The sequence below is a fragment of the Microtus ochrogaster genome, chromosome 6 (genome assembly GCF_000317375.1).
Source record: "Microtus ochrogaster isolate Prairie Vole_2 chromosome 6, MicOch1.0, whole genome shotgun sequence".
In the NCBI taxonomy this organism is placed as follows: domain Eukaryota; kingdom Metazoa; phylum Chordata; class Mammalia; order Rodentia; family Cricetidae; genus Microtus; species Microtus ochrogaster.
In genome coordinates, this window is record NC_022013.1 from 70964089 (window position 1) to 70973129 (window position 9041).

At 44.6% G+C, this 9041-nt stretch overlaps 1 protein-coding gene across 1 annotated transcript in view; it reads right to left on the reverse strand.

Moving 5' to 3' along the window:
• Positions 1-464: 464 nt before the first annotated feature.
• Positions 465-9041, reverse strand: part of Marc2 (mitochondrial amidoxime reducing component 2) — a 43278-nt gene continuing 34701 nt past the window's right edge. Inside the window, exons 7-8 of the mRNA XM_005348826.3 lie at positions 6725-6872; positions 465-1198 (exon numbers count right to left, since the gene is read on the reverse strand). Coding sequence (XP_005348883.1) covers positions 6746-6872 — 127 coding nt within the window. The 3' untranslated portion in view covers positions 465-1198; positions 6725-6745. The remainder of the gene's footprint in view (positions 1199-6724; positions 6873-9041) is intronic.

Genomic DNA, 9041 nt, shown 5'->3' on the forward strand with positions numbered 1-9041 from the left:
TGAGACCCAGAACCCAGCAAGGGAAAAGACAGAAGGAAGTAGCAACTGTCTCCTGTTGACTATTAGATATCTCCTGGGGTCTATAACCTTTCTAATGCTGTGACCCTTTAATACAGTTCCTTATGTTGTAGTGACCCCCCCCCACTATAAAATTACTTTGCTGCTACTTCATAACTGCAATTCATAATGTAAATAAATATCAGCTATTCAGGATATCTGATGTGACCCCTGTGAAAGGGTCATTTGATCCCTCAAAGGGTTGCAACACACTGGCTTAGACAGTCATGTCCATGCAGTACACGCCAGCGGCAAGAGGTCATGTTTGCAACCCAGGAAAGATGTGTGACATCTGTAAAAGGAGGAGTAAATGTCACAGATGAAGCAGGCAGAAGCTCACACGTCTCAGAGACACAGAAACCACACCGTTTTACGTGGGCAAATTCACTTACATGTTACTTTACTTGTTATAGCAAGCTAGTTCCTTTTTATTATGAAAAATAGATATGAACATTGAAAAAAAAATGTGTTCATGGTTTCTCCTGCTCATTCCTACTTCCGAAGAGTCTATTCTTTTAAATTCTATTTTCTTGTGGAATTAAGAGGAATTGACAATTAGAGATAAATCTTATGTGTTAATAGAATCAGAATGGAATATAAAGGCACAGTCTAAGAAGAAAATAACCCCAGGATCTATGAAATCATTTCTATATTTAAGCACAACCCCGGCTCTATAACAGTAAGGCAAAGACAGTCACAAATCAAACTCAGCAGGGCTCAACAGCCAGGTCACAGACAGATGTCTGTGAGCATGTTAGCTCACAGACATTCAGGGCACAAGGGCTCATTGTCCCACTGCTCTCGGACAACAGAGCTACAGGAAGAATAAACCTTTAAGAGAATGTGGCAGCTTTTAAGCTGACTCTAAACTACCTTTACTCAGCCATGTTAGAGGCAGTCATTAGAAAAGGGCAATCGTGGGAATGACATTCACAACAATTGTACGTACAATTTCATCTTTTAAAAAAAAAACACCATTATCTAAAATTTATACACCCTCACATTCCCAAAGAGCCTCTGGTACTTTCTTGAATTAACTCAGGTTGTACGAAGCTCTGGAGGAAAAACGGAGGTTCGTTTCCAGGAAGACGGTCATGGCTGGCAGTGAGGACTCGCAGAAGTATCTCCTAGGACCTGGAAACTGAATAAATGATAAGATCTCTATTATTTTGTTACTATTTTATTATTTTGACTATTGGTCATCCGTAACACAAACTTGAACAAAACAGTCGCTTCCTGAGGTTAAAGTACAGGGAATGTAAGCATGACATCAGAGAAAACAGCCAGAGAACAGATTCCCATCAGAATCCTAAGGAGGGGTCTTTCTTACCTGATGCTGTTAGCTGTGGCCACACTGCCCTACAAAGGCTCACATGACTCCTAAAAGGTGGGACCTCGTGAGGGTTCATTAGGTCACCTAGGCTGTGCCTCAGAGAGGGATTAAGACAGATCTTGTGGAGCCCGCTGTGCTGGTTAGTTTATGTTGGTTTGACACAGGCTAGAGTCATCTGGGAGGAGGGAACCTCGGCTGAGAAGCTGCTGCCAAGAGACTGGCCTATGGGCAAGTCTGGTGCCTTGTCTTGATTAACAGCCAATGTCTGAGGGCCCAGCCCATTGTGAGTGGTACCCTCTGCTGAGGTGACGGTCCAGGGTTGTATAAGAAAGCAGACTGAGCTGGGCAGTGGTGGCACATGCGTTAGAGGGCATCCTGGTCTACAAAGTGAGTTCCAAGACAGCCTGGACTGCTACAGATAAACTCTATCTAGAAAAAGAAAGAAAGAAAGAAAGAAAGAAAGAAAGAAAGAAAGAAAGAAAGAAAGAAAGAAAGAAAGGAAGAAAGAAAGAAAAGAAAAGAAAGAAAAAAGGCTGAATAAGCCATGAGGATCAAGTCAGTGTTCCTCCATGGCCTCTTCCTCAGTTCCTGCCCTGCCTTCCTTCAGTGATGGACTGTTTGTTACCCCTAAGTGCAAGCAAAATAAATCCTTTCCTCCATAAGTTTTTTTTTTGATCACGGTGTTTATCACAGCAATAGAGACCCTACTAAGATACTCAGTATGGTGATCTGACTAACTGGCCCCAGAGGCTCACATGCTTGAGCGCTTAGTCAGCAGGCAGAGGCACTGTTTAAAAGGGTCAGCAAGGTTAAAAAGTGTGGCCTTGTTGGAGGAAGGATCAGTGGGGGTGGCCTTGGGGTCTCAAAAGCCCACACCAGGTCCTTCCTCTACTGTGGACCAGGATGTGGCTCTCAGCCACTTTCCTAGCACAGCATCTGCAGCCACCGTGCTCGCTGCCATGATGATAATGAACCAAGCCTCTGAATCTCTAGGCAAGCCCCAAACTAAATGCTTTCTTTATAAGAGTTGCCTTGGCCATGGTGTCTCTTCACAGCAATAGAGCAGTGACTATGAGACCCTGTTAGTTCCCTTAAGAGATATTTGTTTTGCCAGGCAGCGGTGGCGCACACCTTTGATCCAGCACTTGGGAGGCAGAGACAGGCGGATCTCAAGGCCAGCCTGGTCTACAGAGCTAGTGCTAGGACAGACAGACAGACAGACAGACACAAAGAAAAAGAGATATTTGTTTTAAAAGAGCAAGTTTGGCCCTCTGTCTTCCGGTCTCACCATCAGAGCTCTCTGTACCATGATACGGTCAACCACACTGTGAAACATTCAAGGGAGCCTTACCGGAGACCAAACTGAAGGGTCCACCTAAACTTGGTCTGCCAGCTTTGGGAACCAGTGGGCTAACCAAACCTCTCCTGTGTATTTTGTTGGAGCACTAGGAAACGGCATGTAAAGTACAAAAGAAAAACAACTCCTTTACACACAATTGTCACGATGCTAATTCTACTTTTACAAGCCTAAGTTATTGAAAATCTTCTAGTTTTGAAATGCTCTGGCCTACAGAGAGATTCACTGTGTTGCTGTTTATAACAGGTATAGTACAAGCAGCAAGTACTGTAAAAACGTTAAAGGAGTATCATTCATTTCAACAGTATATTATTAAGTCATCAACAGTAAATTTGCATACAGGTGGGCTACAAAATACATGTGTCACAGCTACAGAAACAAACAAAACCTCTATCTGCAACAAATGTAGAAGCAGGTGATTTCCATCTTTCGAATTCTCTGGTCTTTCCTGATCTTGCCATGGTGAACATACATCGCGACTAGAATGGAACACAAACTTTTAAGTGTTTAAATTTTAAGTAAGCCACACAATAGCGCATTCCAGTCACCTCAGCACTCAGGAGGCTGAGGCAGGGGTGAGGCCAGCCTGGGCTACACAAAAAAACCCTGTACACAGCCCCCGTCCCTCAATTTTTAAGTAAATAAATAACAGAACTAGCTTTGGTGCCTGTCCCTCCAACGTGAGCCTTCCAGCTTCCATCCCGCGGGGCCCTGGATCATGCCCTGATCCTCCTGGCCTTACTCAGCAAGGTCAGGCTGCGCTCTGCTCTCAGACTTTGCCCCATCATCCCACTGGAAAAGCTGTTCTTTCCCTGAGCCCCTGAACACAATCCGGTGCCTGGGCACTGAGTTACTTCTTCACACATAAAATACAACAGGACGCTAGGTGAGGACCGGGCCTCTTGGCTGTGTCTTCTCAGCTCCACGATGCTCTGTCAGTTGGCCTGCATGAGTTTTGACTGCTTATCTATTAAGTGTCTACTGTTATTTCCTCACGGGCCCTAGCAGGGAGGTAAGAGGCTATTAGGGCCTTTAAAAGTCAAGGTCTTGGGGGCTGGAGAGATGGCTCAGTGGTTAAGAGCATTGCCTGCTCTTCCAAAGGTCCTGAGTTCAATTCCCAGCAACCACATGGTGACTAAAAACCATCTGTAGTGAGGTCTGGTGCCCTCTTCTGGCCTGCGGGGATACATGCAGGCAGAACACCATATACATAATAAATAAAGCTTTAAAAAAAAGAAAAAAATTAAAAAAAAAAACCAAGGCCTCCTGGAAAGCTGAGCGAACAAGAACTACAGTGAACTATAGGAACTAAAGGAACTACAGTGAACAGGGCCAAGTGAACTACAGAAGGATGCTATGGCTGTCCACTGCATAGGTCTGTCATCAAGGCACTGGAGGACTTCTAACTGTAAATATCGCTTGGATGTCATTGGGCTCAGTCACCCAGAGCTGGACCAGCAGGACAAGGTCAATCAGATCTGCCATTTCCTTTCTAGTACCTTCTATATTTCACCAACTCCAAGGCAGAGCAATTATAAGATACATCAATTTTGAATCACAAGGATTTTTTTTAACTGTTTTTTCACTATTTTTTTTTGAAACATGGTCTTAATATGTAGTACTGGCTGTACCATAACTCACTATATAGACCCCAAACTAGCCTCAAACTCACAGAGACCCACCTGTCTCTGCCTCCCAAGTGCTATGATTAAAGGCATAAGCAATCACATCTGGCTATTTTTCAATGTTTTATACTGCATTTATTGATGGGGGTGTGGCATACATGTGAAGGTCAGAGGGCAGCTTGGAAGACCCAGCTCTACCCTTCCACCATGGGGATCTACGGAGCTGAACTAAGGAGAGCAGACTCGACAGCAAGCACGTTTTCTCACTGGGCCACCTCGCAAGCTCTCACGTGCATTTTTAGAAAATGCACGGGGTCAGACATAGTGGCCTTCAGTCCCAGCACTCAGGAGGCAGAGGTTGATCTCTTAGGTTGAGGCCAGCCTGGTCTACAGAGTGAGCTCCAGGACTGCCAGGACTACATGGAGACCCTGTCTCAGAAAACAATACAGTACGGTTAGAAGTATGGTTACACGCCTCATCACGACAGGTGGCTGTAACGGGATAAAGTTTTCTCCACGCTATCTCAACCATCTTTGATTTCTACCCTCTGCCCTGAAAAGTCCTGTAGAAAAACACCCTACCTCGTTCCAGAAACTCAGGGTCACAATGACCCAGCTCATTGCATATTCTTGGATCCTGTTAGATTTCTTGCTTGCTTCCCCCTGCAACTGCCAACCAAGACGTAGTTTATCTATGTTCTTTGTCTCTGAAATCTCGTAAAACATGCATGCAGGCCGCTCCGTGAGAAGTCTTTCTCCTAGGCAGTCACAGGCTGGCTTAATAGAGACTCTCAAGTCTATCTTTGGTCGTGCCACATGGTCTATGGATTTTCATCCCATACAGTAGTCAAAAGATGTTATTTCCTTTTACACACACACACACACACACACACACACACACACACATCTATATATATATATATATATACCACCCTTAAAGCTGTGCCACATGGTAGCTCAGAACCATCTGTAACTCCAGTTCCATGGCATGCAGTACCCTCGTGTGGTCTCTGAAGGTACTACATGTATGCAGTATACATTCAGACATGCAGGCAAAAAAAAAAAAATACTCAAACACATAAGATAAAGAAAGGAAGGAAGGAAGGAAGGAAGGAAGGAAGGAAGGAAGGAAGGAAGGAAGGAAGGAAGGAAGGAAAAGAACAATGCTTCGGGAAGGTTTAATAATAGGTTTTGCAAAGGGAGCTGTTTAGAACCTTCATGGGAAGGTTTTCCAATGACTTCTCATTCCTGTCTATAACGGAGGGTTCAGCTTGTGTCTATAGGATTCAGGACTCAAGGTGACCTGATGCAATCAGTGTCAGAATATTATTTACCATCTTAGTGTCATGATCAATCATCTTGACATGCTGATTTTCTTCTTTAAGTCATATTTAAGAGATGTTTGGTGAAGCACTGGCTTTCAATACCCTCCCCCCTTCTCAGCCAAAAACAAAAATAAAAAAAAAAAAGCATGCATCTAACCCTAGAGGATCATCTGCCTTCATTTCTTATTCCCTTTCTGCTGTCAATGATGTTTTGTTTTTTTCAAGACAGGGTTTCTCTGTGTACCCCTGACTGCCTTTGTAAACCAGGCTGGCCTCGAACTCAAGAGATCTGCCTGCCTCTGCCTCCAGAGTGCTGCGATTAAAGGCGTGTGCCACCACTCCTGGTTCCTTATTCCTTTAATGATGCTCCCCAAAGGAACCAGGGGCACCCCTGCAAGTCTGGCAGGGAAGCCCATTGGTATTTTGTGACCAAATGGGAAGCAGGAATGGGGAAGGCTGGGTAGAAGAAGCATACTGATTACTGAATGAATGGAGGGAGAAAGGGGTAGCATTTTCATGATTCCCGAACTGCTCATTCTCCCAAGAATTAAAACAGCATAGGATTTTTTTTTAAGCATCTGAATGAGCTGGTTCAGTGGTTAAGAGCACTTGCTGCTCTTCTAGAGGACAGAGGTTCGATTCCCAGCATTCATGTGGCAGCTCACTATCATCTTCTGTAACTCCAGTTCCAGGAGTTCCTGCTTCCGGCTTCCTCGGGTACCACATGCATGGGGCACAGACGTACATGCAGGCAAAACATCCATACCAGAAAATAATAAAATATTCAAAACATGTATTTTATTTTTCAAGACTGTGTAGCCTTGGCTGTCCTATAACTCCCTCTGTAGACCAGACCAACCCTGAACTCAGAGATCCACCTGCCTCTCCCTCCCAAGTTGGTGGGATTAAAGGCATAAGCCACCACCAACCAGCAAAATACTTTTAAAATTTTTAAAGCGTCAGAAGATAAGAAAATATGGTTATGCGCTGTCAAAACACAGAATTCTAGAAGCAAAATGAAACTTACCATGTCACCCCACTGGATCCACTAATCCACCATCCGATACACAGGGTCACCAACTCTCAGGCTTCCGATTCTTTCCACTGAGAAATACATCCCAAACAGTGGGGACGTCTGGTACAGACTCTTCACGGAAGGGTCACACAGGCGGTAGCTGAAAGAAGAAAGTACCACCATCAGGCCTCGAAAGAAAAGGAAGTCTAGTGTTTTCTATAGGACATGGATGCTTGCTCCTTAGGCTAATTATGGGTCAGCAACACGTCCTTTCTAAAGATGACAGGGACGCCTGCACACAAGCAGCCAAATAAGTGTGGGCTTTCTAAAGCCAGGTGTGGTGGAGCACAACTCTGATCGCAGCACTCGGGAGGTAGAGGCAGGCAGAGCACTGAGTTTGAAGCCAGCCTGGTCTACAAGGTGAGTTCTAGGACAGCCAGGATTATAGAAACCCTGTCTCTAATAATAATAATAATAATAATAATAATAATAATAATAATAATAATTACTACAGTGTTAATAATAGTAAGTGTGGGCTTGTGAAGTATCGTACAAACACTTTTATTACACAGGTACCCTAACTCACAACTTATGGGGAAAAAATGCTCATGAAATTTCAAAATGGAACCACCCCTGGCCCACTGTATTGACTGGCTTTTGTTGTCAGTGACACAACCTAGAATCACCTAAGAGTCTCAGTGAGAGATTGTCTACACTGGATTGGTCTGTGGGCATGTCTTAATTAAGTCACCCAGCCCACCGTGGGCAGCACCATTCCCTAAGCAGGGACTCATGAATTATCTAACAGTGGAGAAGTCAGCCTGAGCACAGGCAAGCGAGCATGTCTGCATTCGTTTCTCTGTCTGTGACTATGCATGGGATGTGACTGTTCTGAGCTCCTGCCTTAACTTCCCATGAGGCACTGTAACCTGGAACTGTGATCTAAAATACACCTCTTTCTCCCTTACGCTGCTTTTGTCTGCATTGCTTTTACTCCCTATGCTTTCAACTTCTCCCAACATTAAGGCTCAATGCTGGAGTTCCCCTGTAAGTGAAAATTAAGGCCGAGATGCCACTAGTCAATGGGACTGCTTATGAAGTCTAAGACCTAGCTGAAGAAAATCACCTTCACTGTGTTTTACAAAGCAAAGAACAAAAATAGAACTGTGAAATGAAGGCCTCATGAGATACCCTCTGAACTGTTAGAGACAGACAATAGAAAAGAGGAAGCGCAAACACAACAACACAGCCATCCCCAAAATGGTAACTAAGGTCTTTTTGGTCCTTTTTTGCAATGTTTAAGGTGGAACCCGCACCCCATGAATTACCAGACATTGATGAGAGGGGCTGGGTGATGCCTCGGTTGGTAAAACACCTGCTGTGCAAGGAACAAGGACCTGGGTTCAGATCTTTAGCAGCCAGAAAAAGCTCAGTGCCATCTGCCTAGAACCCCGGCACTGGGGAGCCAGAGGCAGGCGGTGCCTGAGCTCACTGGCCCAGCCAATCAGCATCACTTTGTGCCTCTGCAGGACGAGGCCCACACAGCCAGTCTCTAACGTGTACAGGTGCCATTGAGGGTCACACAATTTTACTCCCAGTAGAGGGACACACTTCTTTGACATCAGAGGGAATCAGGGACCGAGTTCCATGTCTTGGAATGCCACGACTAGCCCAGGAGACTCTCAGTCACCTAGCATTTTCTACAGACCTGGGCTCAGACAGTCTGGGCCTACTGTAGCCATGGAAATTCCAGACTTCAGAGAGAAGTTAATGTGTCCATAAGGAATTGCACATGACACTTCAGTAAGAAGGCTGCACAGGAATAGAGCGTGGGAGACCTTTCCTTACCCACTGAGGGGACGCAGAGAACCCTGGCTGGAGTGTCAAGGAGTTCTACCCTTTGAGAATAAATCTAGGGGCTGGAGAGATGCCTCAGCAGTTAAGGGCACTGACTGCTCTCCAGGAGGACCCAGGGTCAATTCTGAGCACCCATGTGGCAGCTCACAACTGTCTGTGACTCCAGCTCCTGGGGATCCAATACCCTCAGACAGACACATACGCAGGCCAAACATCAAAGCACATAAAGTAAAATAAATAAATAAATAAAAATAATTTTTTTTAAAAAAAGAAATCTACTGTAAAACAAACACAAATGGGTAAAGAGTGACTAAGGAAGTCATCCAGTATCAGCCTCTGGCCTCCACACATACATGCACGCACACACACATAAAGAAAGTGATGAGAGATTAGAGTTTCAAAATAGAAAAATGTACAACTAGAAATGTATCAGGAAAGTAAAGAAATAAAAAGAGGATGAAACTTAGGTGCA